The sequence below is a fragment of the Thalia democratica genome, unplaced genomic scaffold, assembly GCF_965202585.1.
Source record: "Thalia democratica unplaced genomic scaffold, ktThaDemo2.hap1.1 HAP1_SCAFFOLD_998, whole genome shotgun sequence".
In the NCBI taxonomy this organism is placed as follows: domain Eukaryota; kingdom Metazoa; phylum Chordata; class Thaliacea; order Salpida; family Salpidae; genus Thalia; species Thalia democratica.
In genome coordinates, this window is record NW_028139933.1 from 557 (window position 1) to 19,260 (window position 18,704).

General features: G+C 24.4%; 1 protein-coding gene across 1 annotated transcript; it reads right to left on the reverse strand.

Annotated features, from left to right (window-relative positions):
* Positions 1-585: 585 nt before the first annotated feature.
* LOC145847630 (E3 ubiquitin-protein ligase MYLIP-like) lies at positions 586-1,923 on the reverse strand (the record flags this gene model as incomplete). Its single annotated transcript, XM_082953655.1, has 3 exons — positions 1,872-1,923; positions 1,472-1,630; positions 586-784 (listed from the first exon to the last, which is right to left on the reverse strand). Coding segments are annotated over exons 1-3 (410 nt in total), but the record flags the coding sequence as incomplete, so codon positions are not given.
* Positions 1,924-18,704: the final 16,781 nt, after the last annotated feature.

Sequence of the window (18,704 nt, forward strand, 5' to 3'; positions counted from 1 at the left end):
TATAGTTGAAGTAAAAAGAAAAGTAAAAGCTAAAAGTAATAAACTAAAATCTTTATAAATAACAATTCATTAGCAGTAAAAGCTATAGTTACAAAAATTTGTTACATCGTTTAAAACTATCTATAAATACAAAAATCCTAAAAATTTAGTTTTAATAAGGTAAAAGAAATAAAACAGGTAACCTTATTAGATATTAAAAATCTGCGCTCTTATAAATACCTACTAACTAAATTGTTTACAAAAAACTGTTTTAAGCACTTTACAAAAAATAAACAAATTTTTATCTAAAATAAAAGGTTAAGATATTATATATTTAAGAAATAATCTTTTTTTTTTAACGAAAATGAAAAAAACAATTTAAGTTAAAATTTAAGCTATTTGTTGACAAAGTTAAAGTTGTAAAATGTAATGTAGATAAAAGTGATTCAAACTTAATATCGAAATGTTTAAACAGTGAGTTTTAAAAGTATACAAATAAACAGACACAACTTTAATACTTGAAAATATTTTTTGCAAAATTTTGATTATTTAAATTTAAGACAAAGTACAAGTTGTTGAACAAAAACAACGCTATTTCACACATACACTCGCTGAGAATGAGTAAATGATCTCCTGCATACCGGACAACTGTTTCTCAAATTCGACGAGCAACTTTCGCACGTGCAAACGTGACCACAAGGTATGAACACCATGTTTGATTCTTCAGACAGGCAAACTACACACAGTCTTTCGTTTCTGACTTTCTCCAACTTCCTTTGCAGTTCAGACAGCGTACTTGAAGTTGCTGAGTGTTGATTTTTTGGTGCGGATGCTTTAAAATAAAAAATAACATTACATGACGTATAAAAAAAATGTTATAAGTTCTTTTGTAGACAAGTAATAGTTTACTAAACAGTTATGTATGAACTTGTTTTGACTTAGACTAAAGTTTCATTATTATATGTTTTGATTTCAAGAAAACAAATAAAAGATTTCAACTACTAGAAGAGAAACAATAAGTTTTTAAAGATTTTGTTTTTCAAATTAAGTTTCGGTCAAAGACCTCGTCAGTGCTTAAATAAAAAATCTTAATAATGTGTAACAGTAATGGAAAATAGTTTTTAAACAATTAAATAAAAAAAAATTTTTACTTTAAACTTTTTATTTCAATACAAAATAAGTTAAACTCTTATATCAAAATTAAATTTTTGAAATAAAAATAATAATCCTTACTTGTTGGCATAGAAGTTGTAGAAAAATTTAGTTGCGAGCCTGATCGTTGATCTAAAAAGTTGTAGAAAACAATCAAAACTTTAACAGACTAAAAACAGCTACACAATGAAAAACTAACTAAGCGATTGTTGTATTTGGACTTCTATTTTTCTGGTAATGAAATCTGCTAAAATTTGGTTTAAGTACATAACACTTTGACTATGAGAAAAAATTTTCTCATTAAGATAATCTAAATGTAACTTAGTGCTTGCAGTACAACCATCTCTTAAATCACTGATCTTTTTTGAAGTTTCATTGAACTTTTTGAAAAAATCGTCAATTTGCTGTTTCAGCTGCGTATATGCGAAGTACGTCGGGTTGATTTTTACTTCTTCAAAACGTTTTGCAATTTTGTCACAAGCGTTCCGAACTCTCGATCCTTTTCGCGGGCAAAGGACAAAATGGACTCACAGTATGCACTTTCGTGGCCTAGATGAATTAAACTGTTTATGTTTCTAACATTTGTTTTTCTTGTTGTATTTTTAAAACACATGAAGCTCACAAAATAAATATATTAGTTTTTTTTTGTTATAAAACTAACCATAAAACGATTAGATATATTACTTAAACTATCGTTAAATATTTTAATTTAAACATATTTATATATTAAAGTATGTTACCTGTTTCCGTTAGTACGCTCCCATTCTCTTGGACTGATTGTTTCGAGCCCATTATTAGGTGCTCAATGATTATTTTTATATCTTGTACCACCTTTTTATCACTGTTGGCAGCCTTTCATAAATAATGAACTTGATTTATAAACAAAGTCGAAAAACAGTTTTTGTTAGTACTTTAATTTTCACAAGAAAGTTAAATCAAAAAGTCAATAGGTTGAAAATTTTGCTTAATCATAAAAACACACGTATGATAAGGCAGATAATTTTGTTTTTAAGATAAGTTTCTATTATAACAAACTATAAGTAAGTGTAGGCAGAGAATTTTGTTTGTATTCAGAGTAAAGGAATGAGATTTTTTTTAACTGAAATGAACGGCTAAATACGACCTATTGGTGGATCCGTGCTTTACTAAACTCGGGTGTCAAAAATTTGTCAAGGTCGTTTTCGGTTTTTCTTACTTTAAAAAATGTTAAATTAAGCCTTAAATTGTTTTATAATTTTGTTATCTTTAGTTTATTTTAGCAAAAAAAATGTTTCAAGCTTTTTTATGCAAAATAAATGTACTATAAAAACTTTTAAAGTGTTGTTCATTCACAAACCAAAAGTTTTAAAATATAATTCAAGAAATTATTAATAAAACTAACGATACTAATAACCGTATTGAAATATATGTGCTTTTTGTATCGAACGAAGGTCGAAAAGTTGTTGAAAATTTACATAAAAATGCACTGAACGATCTATATTTAGTCTAAAGCTATATAATATGCTTGTTATAATACTGTAAAACATGTAAAGTAAATTCTTTCTTATATGAAACCAAAGACTTTAATTTTAAAATCTTAGCTGTAAATACAAAAAATAACTAAGAATTCATGCTCTTATGTTTCAAATACTTAACAAACACAAAAATAAGTCTGTATTAAGTTTGAAATGAGTAAACACGTATATATTATGACATGCTTGTATAAAAACAAACAATTACGATATGTCTTAAGTTTTATAGAAACTTGTTGTTGCAAGATTTGATCTTTAAAGGACTATGCAATCTAATGATTCTTATAAACAAAACAAGTTACTGAAAGTTAAAAATAGAATTAATTATTTGGATACACGGAAAAAAGAGTTTTTACATTAAATTTAATACTTATTTTAGTCATATTACAATCATTACGATTAATTCGTTTCTTTTATAACTTTATCTAACGTAATTACAGTAAAAATAAAAAACAAAGTACTAAATACATAGATCTTTAAGGTTAAAATAAAATTATTTGAAAAAAAAACTCTACGTTTAAAAAAGAAAAAAAAAACTTAAAAAACCTTGAAAATTTATAAAACTTAAATTTATTTGAAATATAAGAAACCGTTTGAAAATGTACAAAGATTTTAAACTAACCTATGATTAAAAAAAAAACAACAACAAAAACCTAAATATGTTTTCACAAAAAAAAAGAGTTTAAAAAATTTTTGAAAAAAAATTATTCGAAACTTTAATTTATATTCGAAACTTTTAAACTTTTCTTTGCTGTGATGGAAAATACAGAAATGATAAATTTTTTAGTTTCATATGTAAACAAACAACACCTTAAAAACAAACAACCTTATTTGAACAATATAATACGTATTAATTGTGTATTTTGTTTACTTTTACTTTTAGTTCCGCGCAGCTCATAGTGATTTTAATATTTTTTAAATATAATTTCTAATTTTAAACAGTATATGAGACCAGAAGTTTAAGATAAAAAGTCATCATTAAATAACTGTGGTATTTTTAATAGTTTGTATATACATTAATTTAAAACTTTTAAAATTACTAACATTTTGAATATTTTAAAGTTGTTTTCAAAACTTATGACCTATAATTCATATTCAATAACTGTAGAGAATTGCTTAAGGAAAACAGTAATTGTCAAAATAAGTATGAGTTACACATTTTAATATTTTAAATTTATTAAACGCTATGTAGTGATATTTACAAAAACACTTTTATATTTTCTACGAATACTTAGAAAAACCCTTCAACGCGTATTAAAATTAAAAAAAAACAACAAGACAATATATCTCTTTATTTTATTGTTGAAAGTTTTAAAGTATACCTAACATTATTGTTCGTTTCTTTATCTTTACTTATCATTAAAACTTATTAAGTATAACAAGCTTATATGGAACCTAATTTAAACAAGCATACTAAGTTTACACATTTAAAAGTATTCGAATAATTTTTTTTAATATTTTTAATGCGTAAAACTTCCAGATTTTAAAAATGTAATGATTAGTTTGTGTACAATACTTTTGCATCATGAAAACTAATATTTAATAAAATGATAAAGTTTAATATTTTATGGTAAGCTTTGTTTAAAATTGTTTTTTTTTCTGTCAGCATAACTTTTACGGGCACAACTTTTAATGCAAAGACTAAAACAAAAGATTATATGTCAAAAAGAACAAATATTTGTTACTTTGACTTAGAAAATTGTCAAATATTTTTTGATGTTTGATAAATTTTTGTTTTAACAAAAGCATTAGTGCATAAATTTGTTTATTTTGTATTTACATAAATGTCTTGTTGTTTAAGAAGTTTAATTTGGCGTTAAGTTCATGAAAAGTAAAGTTTGGATTAAACATTTCATTACTTTAAAGTATTTTAGTCGTTTAAACAATTCTCTTATTTTTTCATAGGCTACTGAAAGAAAAACTTTTATATAATCAAAAAATCTTATTAAAGCTTCTAAAAATTAAAAAAAACTATTAAATGTCACATCAGTATTAAAAGACATAACACTATCGCTATGAAATCAAACAATTTTTTTACAAAAGTTTAAGGCTTTAGTTTAAATTATAACTTTTTCCTTAAGTATTGCTTGTAGAATGCTTTGTTACCCATTTTAAACAATTTTAAATAGAAAGTTGTTCTATCTAAAATTTGGAAGGTTATCACTATTACATCATTTACTTAAAACTTTCTGTAATTTAAACTTCGGCATACACAAAAGCTTTTAGCGCGAAGTTCAAAAAACATTTTGTTTAAACTTTTAATTAACAAAAATCTGCCCATAACAACATGTTTATTTTGGCAAGCGAAAGTTAAATTTGTGAGTTTTGCACTTTTTCTTTCTAGTTCGACAAGATTTTTTGTATTAGTTTATAAGTACAACTTTGGTACTAACATGTATTTTAAAATGCTTTGTTTTAACTTATTAGTTTTATTAGTTTTTGTTTTAGAATCAAGTAAGTTTGTTTGATTATAGATAAAAGTTAATTTTTGATATATAAAACTTCTTTAATAAAAAACGGCTAGTCAACTTTACTTATTTTGTCTTAATTTATAGTTTTTAATGTACTCTTTAAGATGTTTAAATGTACATAACTGTTGTTTTATTATTAAAATGCGTGTAAGTTAATAACTTATTATTGCAGATTGAAGACTATTTGATAAAAAACTTTTATTAACTTTAAAGACAAAACTTATAACTTTTAGAAAACTTGTAAATATCAGAAAATATTAAATTTACTTTACTTTAACGGAGTTGTATCGTAAATTTATTACAAACGTAATATTAAACGCAATTAATAAACTAAATTTCTATTTATAGTTAAAAAACCAATAAGTAAAAATTGAAAATGCACTAAAAGTGTATTTGTTATGATATTTTTAATTTTCGCATGGCTTGACTTTTAAGCTGTTGATATCTTATTTCATTCAATTGTTTAAGTTGTCCATGTAAACTTAGTTTTTTTTATGAAATGAATTATTGTAAGACGGTACTTTATGAATTCTTTTTAATTAAAAAAAAATGAAATTTTAAATAAACTGAAAAACATTAATTGATAACTTATAAACATTTGAGTTTTAACGAATAAAATTGTAAATTTTTATGAGTTCTTTAAACTTAAGTTGAAACAATTTGTTTTGATATTTGTTTTGTTTAACTTTTATATTACCAAACATCTTTGAAAACTTTTCATTACAAAATTTGCGCAAATTAAAGAGTCTTTCTACCAAACTGTATTACTGTCTTTCATAGACCACGTAGAAAACGTTTCAATTAATACAGAACACAAAACTTTTTATCAGCAGCTCATAAGAACAAGTTTTACTTTGCTTATAAAAGTTTAATTTGGCTAAGTTTAATTTAACTTGAAAAAAGTAATATTATTTATCATCATCAGACGCCACTCCCGAGCTAGAATGCAGTGTCGAAAAAGGGAAAATTCCCTTCACAAGAACCACCACCACCAAGAAAACCAGATTCAACGTGAGACTTCCTTCATCAGACAGACATCACAGGACTTTCAGGTGCAAATGTTTATCCGGTAGTGGGTGCGAGAGAGTCACTTGCGAGCAACTTTTCAATGTTCAGCATGTTGACATTAGTCACGATGGTACTTCATTGAATCCTGAAGATAATGGTTTGTTTTATGTTTAATTAAAGCTCAATTGTCTATGTGTATATTGCTTGTTCAATGTTCAACCTCTTGATATAAGTCATGATGGTAGCCTGTTGAATCCAGAGGATAATGATATTTAATTTAAAAATTTTATTTTTCATATAATTATGTATTTATCAGTTTAAAGTCTAACATGTTGATATTAGCTATGATAGGACTTCACTTAACCCGGAAGATAAAGGTTTGATTATTATCATATTTCTGTATTTCATTATTTTACCTTATAATAATGGTAAGATATTCGAAGTATATACTTTGTTTTTTTTTATTTTTACGCAAACTATTAGTTTAATGTACAAAATTTTGATATTTGTCATTATGGTAGTTTGTTAAATCCCGAAGATAATGGTTGGATTATTAATCATAGATTTTCTTTTTCAACATTATTTTTAAATGTATCCTTACATTTTTTAACTATCTAAAAACTAAGTTAATTTTAGCAACGTCAACGGTTTATTGCTTTCAATGTTTGGTTTTAATATATCATCAAACATTTTCAAAAATTAAAAAAGTTAAGTTTTACGGTTGAATTTATTATGAAAGTATGTATAATTTAGTACAATTTGAAAAAAACTATTAGTGAATAAATTTTTCTTACTAAATATGGTAAATATATATTATATAATATAAAAAATGCAAACATGAAAAGGGATAGTATGTATTTATGTATTTTAAACATATTTCTTGTTTTTTTAAACTGTAGTTACTATAGTCGGATTTATAAAAACTTTCTACTAGTTTCGTATAACTTTTTTGAATTTCTATTTTAGGTTGGAAATAAGATTTTTATAACATGAGTGTTATATCTTAATATCACATCTTGTAAGTGTTTAGTATAAAAATTTTATCATCAGACAAATGTTACGACGCCATTTTGGACGAGTACTATTTGAGGGGAAGCACCTACATGAGGCCGGGTAATCCCCGCGAAGGTTGCGAGTGCCCCCTTGCGGGAGACCCCGTAAGTTTGTGCGAACCCCTGCAGTGCAAGTATGACATCGGACCCAAAAATTTGTTGAACCCTCCTAAACATCCTACAAGTTAGTGTTGAGTATTAACATGTGTTTATTATTTTGTTATTATTGTTATGCATTTTTAGTTCGTAATTTCTTTTGATTACAATTACAAATACTCGTACAGTTTACTTTTATTAGTGTTAAATATATTAAAAAAAGTTCTACTTTATTTAAAAATTTATGTACCTTTGAAGAAAAACTAAAGTTTTTACGTTTCAAATGTTTCTTTTAAACGTTTTAAAAATGTCATTACAATTCAGCTTGTATAAATCCATGGAAAGAAGATTCGATATTGGACGAAATGGAGTCATTCAACCACACAATGATAATTAATAAATACCAGATGTTGGTTAACACGTTGACTTGTAGATGCGAGAAAGGCCTTGTTATGTGTCAATGTTAGTTTTTGTTTCATGAAATTCAAAACTTTTAGTTTTTGTTTTCAAAGTATACATAAAACACAAGCTTATAAAGTTTAATTTTCGGTGGCTTATTTTAATAATTAAAGTAATTTGTTGTTTTTGCATTAAGTGCACTTGTATTGTTCATAAACTAATTTTAATTACTTCATTTATAATGTTTTAGACAAACTAAACGTGTTTTTAAAAACATCAAAAATTGAAAATACAGTTTAAATAGTGTTAGGCTACAAATAGAAAGTATTATACAATTTTAATAAGCACTATGAATGTTTATACTAATAAATTTTTACATAAATGATAATTATCAAACAGTATTGGACCACTTGTGTTGTGACGAGCGTAGTGGGGAACTGATCAGAGTTGGTCACCAGTTCCACAAATCCCACCCTAGTTACGGGTTCGTTATGTGCGGTTGCCACCCAGTTGAGATGCAGTGCACGTTGATTACCACTACCCAGTTAGTTTTGTGTTAGGGAAATATACACTTTAAAATGCATTGCATATTGATAACTACAATCTATCATTTATTTATAATACGTTTATATATAAATGGTTTAAATATCTTTTTGTATAACAAAACACACTTTTTAATAACTAATCTCAGCTAATTTAATCGCTTATTAGTCTTAAAAATCTACTTCCAAAATACAACTTTGTGGCCGCTCGTTGACCAGTCTCCAACCATAAAATAATTTGATTATATTTTGTGAAGTTTAAAATAACAATAGTCTAACAATCTAGTTATGTTTAATTTAATAAAATTAAATAATTACTTTTGCAGTACAACTATACTTTAATAAAACAAACTAATGCTGCTCTAACCTTTGTTCTTTCGTACTTAACTTTAAAATAAAATGACTTTATCAATTTTTAGTCGAATACTAGCTTAGGTTTTAGTTTATCAGCTCAACTTAACCAGTTAAAGTTTTTTTTGAAACAGTAATTACCACTGGCAAAATAAAATAAACAAAAAATTTACAAAATCAAATAAAAGGTTTTAATGCTGTAACTCTAACATTTAATTAATCAGAGCAACTATCACAACGACACCATTCATTATGAACACTTCAGAAGACAACGGACCAGGACTGGTAGCCCACACCCAGAATTTTGGGGTTCCTACGAGACCCACCAGACCCCGTGGTGGTAGAAAGAGAACAACCACTGTTGCGACAGCTACCGGTTAGTTTTGTTTTAAAACATGATCATGGTCAAAAGCTTTCTATCGGGAAATATTAGACGGAATAATGTAATTTAAATAGTTTTACCTAAGAAAAGAAATTATTATTAAACTAAAAGCTTTATATATTAAAAATCTACCCAACTGTCAGATGCTAGCTATGCTAATACATTGAGTTTTTTGTTTACTACTTACTTTAAAGAAAAAATACTGAAAGCTTGTGTTCTTATGATTGAATTAGTGTTATCAAATCTTATGTAAGTACTTGTTAAAATAACACCATATTAAGTCAAATTTTAAGAAATGAACAAATAAGGGATATATATCACTAAAATTAAAGTATTAATTTATGTCAACTATTCAAAAAATAAAATTAAACTTTTGCTAATAAAGATTCTGGAAAAACAAGTTCACTGGAATAAATACTAATAACAAAATAGTAAACTATACTTATTAGAGCACAGAAATATGTGTAAGTGTAATAAAATAAAGATATTGTTTAAACTTGTTACTATCAAATGTACTTTCATTTATACATATTTATCAACAGAAGTGCAAATAGAGGACAGATCTCAGCAATGTTACCACGAAGAGAGGGGAGTGACATTAAAAGCAGGTGAGAAATTCGCATACGCGAGCAACAAGGGAAAAGTGTTCGAGTGCTTGTGCAAGGCGAGAAAACGAAGGAGGAAACCCAAGCTCAAGTGCAAGAGGCTCGCTTGATTTGTGACGACATATGTGAGTTGTGACGTAATAAAAAGCCTTACTGTTGCATTTGATTTTTTTTAAGAGGTGTTGTATATGTTTTCTATGTTAACATTAAAGTAACTTAGCTTTCATTTTTTTCTGTTTGGTTTTAGCTACTTCAATTAATAGTACTTTAGCTTGGCATTGATTTTACTTTTTTTTTAACACTTTGTATTTTAAGTTAAACGTCAAAAGATTGTTTTTAGTTTAAAATAACTATTTTTTTCTCACTCAAAGCTATAGATTTTTTTCTGTTTTGATCTTAGGCAAAAATGGATCTTTTATGTAAATTTACTTATAAAAGGCTTTTTTGAAACAAAACATATTTTTATAACTTTCACTTAAAGTTAAAATATGTAATTTCTAAAAATGTTTGTCTAATATACAAAAGTATATTCTTTTCTTAAGTCTACTTTAAAAAGATGCTTACTATTTTACGAAAGAAGAAAGCATTTCGTTTAATATATTTTGTAGTTTAACTTTTTCACTTGTATTTAGTTTTATATTAGTACTTTTGCTGTCTATAAAATATTGTTACAAAATCACAATTTTAGTTTGTTTCTGCTAATGCCTTTACATCGTCTTTGCTTAAGGATGTACTAAACGTTTTACTTTTTCCAAAGTGTAAAACTACTTTATGTTCTTTTATTTAGTTTGCAGTAATAAATACAATAAAGTAATTATACCGATTTTAAAAAGTTATTCTAATACGGCAATTTAAGCTCAGCTACTATGCGTACTAAGGTAATTTTTACAAAATAGCTTCAAGTTTAATGAAAAGCTAATAAAAATTCCAAACATTTGAAAAAAAAACACAAATGTGTTAAGTTTCCTTGATATTTACTTAATATCTTATTTGAACAAAAAAAAATATTACTATTTTCTACTCTTTGATGTTGCTTCTAATAAAATTTAGTTACAAATACTATTGTCTTAGTAACTAAAATGACTTTAAAAATTAAATTAGAGTTTAATAAAAAAGATTAAAATTGATTTAATTAATTATTATAATTTTATTAGAATTCAAGATAGCATACTTGATATTAAATACGTCATAAACTGTAGACTTAAAAAAAACTATATTAAAACATTATAAGTAATATTCAAATACTAAAAAAACATTATATAATAACTAGAGATCAAGTTAAAAAGTTGTGAACTGGATTATTTAAGCAAGAACTAGTTAAGTGAAAACTTATAAGTTTTAAAATGTTAATTACGATTAAACTGTACTTTATAATGTTTATTTATATGTACAAGTACAAAAAAAAATAATCAAGTGGTTTATTAGAACAAAATACAAGAAGATAAACCACAACCTATTTTTAACTTATTTTTTGCCACTTGAAGCTTTATGAAACTTACATTTTATGTGCTTATAAAGTTTTAGTTACTGATAAATAAAAAACTAGTTTAATTGAAACATAGATAGCGTTTTTATTGTAAAGAAAAGCAAGTGTTATCAATAATAAAAAATAGAACATTTGTAACAAAATACATTTGTAGAGTTTTACATACACTAAATTGTGTATTGCTAAAAAATTAAAATTAATCATAATACTGCGTTTAAAATTACTGCTAAAAAAATTCTTATCAATATGCGAGTTTATATACTATAAATAAGACTAGTAACTTATAAACTAGTAACTACTAGTAACTTATAAAATTAATGAAAAATTTTCAACTTTTTTTTAAAACTTACATATCAAAGAGGTTTTCTAAACTTTATAAAAAAAAATTTCAAGTGTTTATACAAAGATTTTTTTAACAAATTTTTTAGTAAATGTTAATGATTTGTAAGTATGATCTCATAATATAGATTTTATAAAACACATACTGTTAAAAGTCTTTGAAACATTCAATCATTTAAACATTCACAAACTTGAAATCAAATACTAAAAGAGACTTATATACATTTAAAGCTCAAAAATTAATTAATAATAAATTAAAAATTTTATTTGAAAATTTAAATACGGTATAGAATAAAAAGGATATATATTTAAGTGTTTTCTTTTTTTTTAATTGTTACATAGTTCACACAGTGTATATAAATTTGTTAAGATAAAAACACATTTAAAATATAAATTTTATAAGCATAATAAAAATTAAACAGTTTAGTTACTTTTCAGTATATCTCTGAAACAATAAAAATAACGATAGTTAACCATCGCAAATATATTTTTAGGTCGAAACAACTTTTACTAATTTAAAAATAAATTGATATATTTGGAAAACTTTGATAAAGTAGCAAATAAAAAAAAATATTTCTTTTTAAACAAAAAAGTGAAATTAATTTTTTTATCCAGTTCTCGTTAAAAATAATTAATCCTCAAACAAATCATGATTTCAAAAGAAATTTAAAATAATACAGCAGTAAAACAAGTCATAAAACACAAAACAGTACATTGTGGTATACTAGTCAAAAAAAAGTTTATTTATCACGTCATAAAGTTCGTAGAAATTTTAACTATGACGTCACAATTCAACTTTCCTCATACTGTCTCAATTCTTCTTCAGTCTCTTCAGGAATGGTGTACAACAGTTTACATGGTTTCCTGGAAATCTTCCTGAACCTCCTGTTCTTCTGAAACCTGTTCCTGTCTGCTATCTGTCTGCTCCTGTTCACGTGAAATTGTCTCACTTGTGCTGGTACTTTCGGCGGTGGTTCTGTTTGAGGAAAAGACAATTATAATATTATGTTTTTATTCCATTGATTATGATAGTTTAGAAATTATATATTATATTAATATATTTTAACGATTAATAATCGCTATCATATTTTATATAATATGGTGCTTCTGTTGGGATAATAAATAAAAAAATTGTAGCAATAATAGCAATTATTATCCGTAAAAATATTTATTTTAAACGTAGCTAAGTTCTAATCATATTTGTAATTAAGTTTAAGATTCACTTTAATTCAATCAAATTCCTAAGGGGACAATACCGCACCTTTTTTAGTAAGTCGCCAACATAACTAGTAAAGTCGGAAAGGAATTAGTTTGAAATTTTGTAGAAACTTTAACAAACTAAGTAAACTATATATTTGTAGTGAAAAGTTAAAATTAGGTCACGTTGCAACTAAGCTTACAACTGCTGCCTGAGAAATATTTTTATAATTTGAAACACCAAATTCCTGCCAACTCCTGAAATAAAATTTAGATGGGCGACACCTAATTAGGAAGGCGATTATTATTTTCAATTTTATTAAGGGGCGACTATAAAAATGAGTTCGGAAAACCTTGGTCTAATACAGGGTTTCCCAAAATGAGCCATGGCAGATATTCATGGGGCAACAAGCAGTAAAGGGGCCAAATGGTGAGCCATGAGTTCATATTTTGAAACTTACACTAGATATTCTGGAGTTGATGATGATGAGCAAAAAAGAGAAAAAGGTCTTAGGTGTTTTTAGTGGTAGTTTTTTGATTTATGTTGTTGAAGGGGGCCATAGCTTTTTTAAGTTATTCAAAGGAGGGCCATTTAAAAAAAAATATTTTGGAAACCCTGGTCTAATCCTTCTACAAAAGCTTAATCACATAATAACAAAATTGACTTCAGTCATAGTTTAAAATAGGAACAAATTAAAACTTAAAGGAACAGAATGAATATTTTGTTAGCTTTGAATTTATAAACAAAAAAAATGAGTAAGGTTTAAAACTAAGAAAGAAAACGTCAGTTAGTTTAAAAACTTAATAATAAATTAAATAGATTAAAGTTATGTAAATAGTTGGAAATACTTAAAAAATTACAATACATAGAACAAATAAAGCAATTACTATAGAAAAAAACTAATAAAATAATCAAAAACCTTGGCAATAATTACAGTTGGGCCTCATATACATATACAGAACTAAAACTCCGATTAGTGCCCAAAACACCACAAAATAAATTGCTGTGTTGTTGAAATTCGTGAAATCCAATGTTTTTTCTTCACTAACTGTTGAAAATAATATTGAATTAAAATTGTTATATGACTAAAATTAATGTTGTAGTGCTAAAACTTGTAAAATTGTTCTTTACAAACTTTTCAAAAACAAAAAGTTATTTTAAATTAAGTTTTGTAGTCAACATAAAGTTTATTTTAATAAAACCTAAGTGATGCTAGTTTATTGGTATGCTTTTATTAACTAATTGTTTAAAAAAAAGTTTAAAGCTTTTAGTTTTTGCTATTAGAGAAAATTTTTGTTAATTTCTAGTTAGTTTTATATTTTCTTATAAAACGTATAGTAACACTTTGAGTATTTAAAACAAAAACTAACCTACTAGACACAAAGTTTCGTAAAACATCATTAGTAGACAAAAATTCAAATAAAATTAAAAAACTTCTGACTAAAACATTTATAACAATTGAAGTTTAAAAGGTAAAGTTTAAGAAAACTTTAAAAGTAATTTTTAGTTCACATTTCAATAAAAAAAATTGAAAAAAAACTTTTTATGTATATTTTAGATATTGCATAATGAATAAACTAAATTTGTTAAAAAATATGAACTAAAAATAACTAACTTAAATTAGCTGTACAAGTTTTTAATCCATCATTTACTTCAATTGATTCCAATTTATTTTGGTTATTGAGCAAAAATAAAGTCAAAACGACTTTATTACCAACTAATTTAATTGATTTTATAACAGCTTTCTTACTAACATAATCATCGCTAATTATATGAGAATTGGTATTTTTAATAGAATATGTGATACTTAATGTTTCAAAAGTCTTTTTATTGGATTTAAGGTTTAAATAAACTTTTTGCCCGGTACTGTTTTGATCTGAAATTTTGTCGACTACCTTGAATTCTAGTTTGTATTTTGAATCGGTTAGATTCGTTAACTTGCAGAAACCTGTAAAAACATTTCTTTAAACTATTTTAACTTAAATAAAGTTAAAATACTTAGTTATAATTTGTTTTTAATTTGATTCAGATTAAAATAAATTCAGACTTATTATATTCAAATTACAATATATGAGATCAAGTGGTTGTTTATAAAATGCTATAAGTAAAAAAAAATTATCATTTTCACAAATTTTAAGTAAATTTAAGAAATATATTTGAAATAGCTTCAAATTTATAAAAAAATTAAGAAGTACCTTAAACTAACAAAAACATCATTAGATTAATTTTTCAATTGACAAATTAAATTATTACACATATAAGCTTTTTTTCTCTAAAATAGAGTAAGCTTTTTTCAAAAAAAAATCTTAATAATTACTGTAATTATGTTATAAAGCATTAATATTGTTTTCTCAAATCTTATTAATATCTAAAATAACAACACATTGTAAACATATAATGATGCACATTACCATTTATCTTTATTTAAAAATTCATTAAAAGTTTTACTAAATTACTACACATTTTTTAAAATTATTTTGTTTTAAAGTTCGTACCTGGGTTAGGTTTAGCTGTATTTCTTCCAAAATATAAATTTAAAATTATAAAAAATAACAACAGACTTCTAAGCATTCTATTTTTTCGTTTTTATTTGAAAAATATCAAAATATAACTTGATTAAAACTATCTTTCTTTATTTATAACAAAATTAAACTTTAGTGTATTTAAAATACCTAGTTTATAGTATCAAAAGAAAACCTTTCAACTTAGTTAAGTATACATTAAATAATATGACAGAAATACTTCAATTAAAACATTAAAACTATTATAATTTTTGCTTAACTTTAAGCAGAAAACTAAAACTTAGAATTTCAAAAAATATCTTATGCTATCAAAGATCAAGTAAAATTAAGTACCTAAACAGTATCGTATATTTAGAATTTAATATTAACTATTTTAAGATTAAAAACTTCAGGTTTATAAAAATGTTTGTAACTTAATCATGTATATGAAATTCTTAGTTTATAAGGAGGAATTTTAAAAAATCTTTAAAATGAACTAATGTTTGCAAAGCAAAACTGGTTTACTAAACATGCTGTATCATACGATATATTCAATAAACTAAAACTTATTATATGTTATTAAAAATTGAATACTACCACGACAAATGAGCATATAAAAAAATATATTAGAACTCAGTAGTTTAAAAACTATTACACAAATATAAAAAGAACACATGAATATTTACTATAAGTTAATACAACTAAACATTACATAAGTAAATCGTTAACTACTGATATTAATTTTATTATTATTTATAATATTTACTAGTTTAACTAAGTTAGCTAACTAAAACCACAAATATAATATATATATAAAACAAAACTATTAAATAAATACACACAGCTTGGTTTGAATAGATTATTTCAAAAAGAAAATAAGCGAAAAAATGTTGATTAGCACTGAAGTGTTATAATAGTAGCTTATATCAAACAAATAAGCTAATGCTAAAAAGTTTTTAAGCTAAGTTTGTAAGCTCCTTAGCTATATACCAGAAGTTAAAGTGTATTTTAGTAGTTTATTCAGTTAAAATTTGATTTTTTATTTAACTAAAAACTAAAAGTTCAAACTAAAAACTATCTTCCTAGTAAATTTGTAAGTAATAAATATTATTTATTATAATATATACAAAAAGTCTATGTCATAAGTTCTATATAGAAAGTTATTTCAAAACTTTACTAAAACAAAGTTTAAACAGAATTATAAAGTAAACCTGAATAGCTTGATTTAAATAGCTTCATAATTTTTAAACTTTGGCTTTTTTTTTGTAAAAAATTTAAATGTTAGTTACAAATACCCTATCACGTAAACTAAATTATCCATTTTTGTATAAAAAGATAAATTGTATTACTAAGTAATAAATATACCAGTTGCATCTATTTATTATATTTATAGAACGCTTATCATATATTATGATAAACTATTGATATTGAAATACTTAATACTTATCAACACTAATGTTAGTAAATGTTGAATAATATTTAATATTACTAAAATGCGCTTTGAACATTACAATACTAACTCTAAAACATCTAAACTTAAGCTTATCTAAATCAAAGACAAGATAAAAAATTTTAAGTATTTTTATTAAGTACACTTTTCAACCAAAAATAAGGATGTGCGTAAATTTTTCATGGGTTGACTTACACCTATAATTGTTAAAAACGGATTTTTAAACAACCTTAAACATTAAAGTTTTAAATAAAAATTATGATAAAGAAAAGTAAAATCTAGACCTAATTTTTTACACATAAAACAGGGTTTAAATGATTACAACTCTCTTAGTTTTATTCGATCAAAACAAAATATTTTTCCTATAAGTAAAATATGTGTAAACTAAATTATTAAGTACGCAAGAGTGCTAATTTAATTATCACTTTTAGTTAAGTAAGGTTCTTTAATTTTAATGATATATCTTAATCTTTATCTTAACATTTAACCGCTAAACAATTTGCCTAATTTGTAAAAAAATATGAAAAAGGAAGTATAATTTCGGCACAACAGTATAAAAAAATGCTAATTTTAATTCTACTACTTCAAAAAGTTATAAACAATACGAACATTAATTAGTTGTATTAAGAATAGAAGCATAACTCACTTACATTTCAACAACTACAGTGACTTCAATTCCAATTCGGAACCATTGAAGTTTTAATGACGTCATAAATGTTTTCTTGACGTAGTTATCTTAGAATCAGATACCTAAAATAAAGTTTAAATTAAGTTAATTTTCAAAATAAAACTATACTACATAAAAAACGTTAAGTAACTCACATAAATCAATTACACGGAAAAAAAAGTAAACAACTTGTATGAATATTTATTAAAGTATGTCAGTATTTTTACAAACATTGTTGAAAATATTTGTTTTTAATGTGTAGAAAAACACATCGGTTTAAAATGAAGCTTATCTTGCTTTAAAGATGCTATAACTATTAAATTATAAGAAGCAATAAAACTATTTAGCTTTTAAAGTAACTGACACGAAAGTTGAATATGAGACAAAAATCATCATAAAGTTTACAAATTATGAGTATAAATAATGTGAGTGAAAATACGTAAAATTAATGTTATATATAAATTGTGTGAAATGAATCAACTAGTTAGATATTTATAAGATCTATGCTGAACAGTTTCTAAGTGCATTTGCTATTGTAACATCTATAACTCTATAGCATAAAATTGCTATATAATTGCAGAAAAAAAATCACAAAGCATTAACAAAATCTGTTTATTAGAATGAGTGAAACTAAACACCTTGACTTAAAATAATTGTATAAGCACATTGATTTGAAACTTACTTTTAACAACATTGTTGATTCGGCTAAAGTATTCTAATGGATTGACTTTGGAGTAACAAAATATAAACTGCTGTTAAATATACTTTACTTTGGAAAAGTAACTTAATAAAGGACACACAACTTAATACATATAGTTTAAAGCTTTAAACAAGACTTCACCAGGCAAATAAAATTAAACATATAGTTAAATATAAACAGATAAAATAATAAAAGTTTTAGTCTTTGGATTTTTGAAACAATTTTATTAAATTTTACACAATCACAGTAAACGATTAGAAAAATTTATTGCAGAATGAATAAATAGTCACAGTCGGTAAAAGTCACCAAAAAAATCTAAAAATTGACGAAAAGATATTTACAAAAAAAAAAAGATTTTAACTTTTAAGATTTGAAATGATTAAAAAGTAACTTTATTGAATTTGAATTTTTCACTAAAAATATATAAAATAATTAAAATTAAAAGACAAAAATAATAATATAAGAGATTGGCAGGAAAAAAATCTAAAATTTTTTAACAAAATATCGCAGAACACATATGTTACTTATTTCATACTGAAAACTTAACACATAGTTACATTTGTTAAAAATAAAAATCAGTGGTAAAAACAAATAGTGCAAAAAATGTACACGTAGACTTAAATAAAATACAACAGTTAAGACAGTTACAGCTTGAATATATTTAAAAATACTTATAAAATTAATACAGCAAACTAATGTTTTTTGGAAGTTTTTAATTTAAATTATAACATTTGTTTTTCATCTTAAATATTTCAAAATTTATTATCTACATATTAAAACTGATAACAATATTTTAAACATAAATATACGAAAAC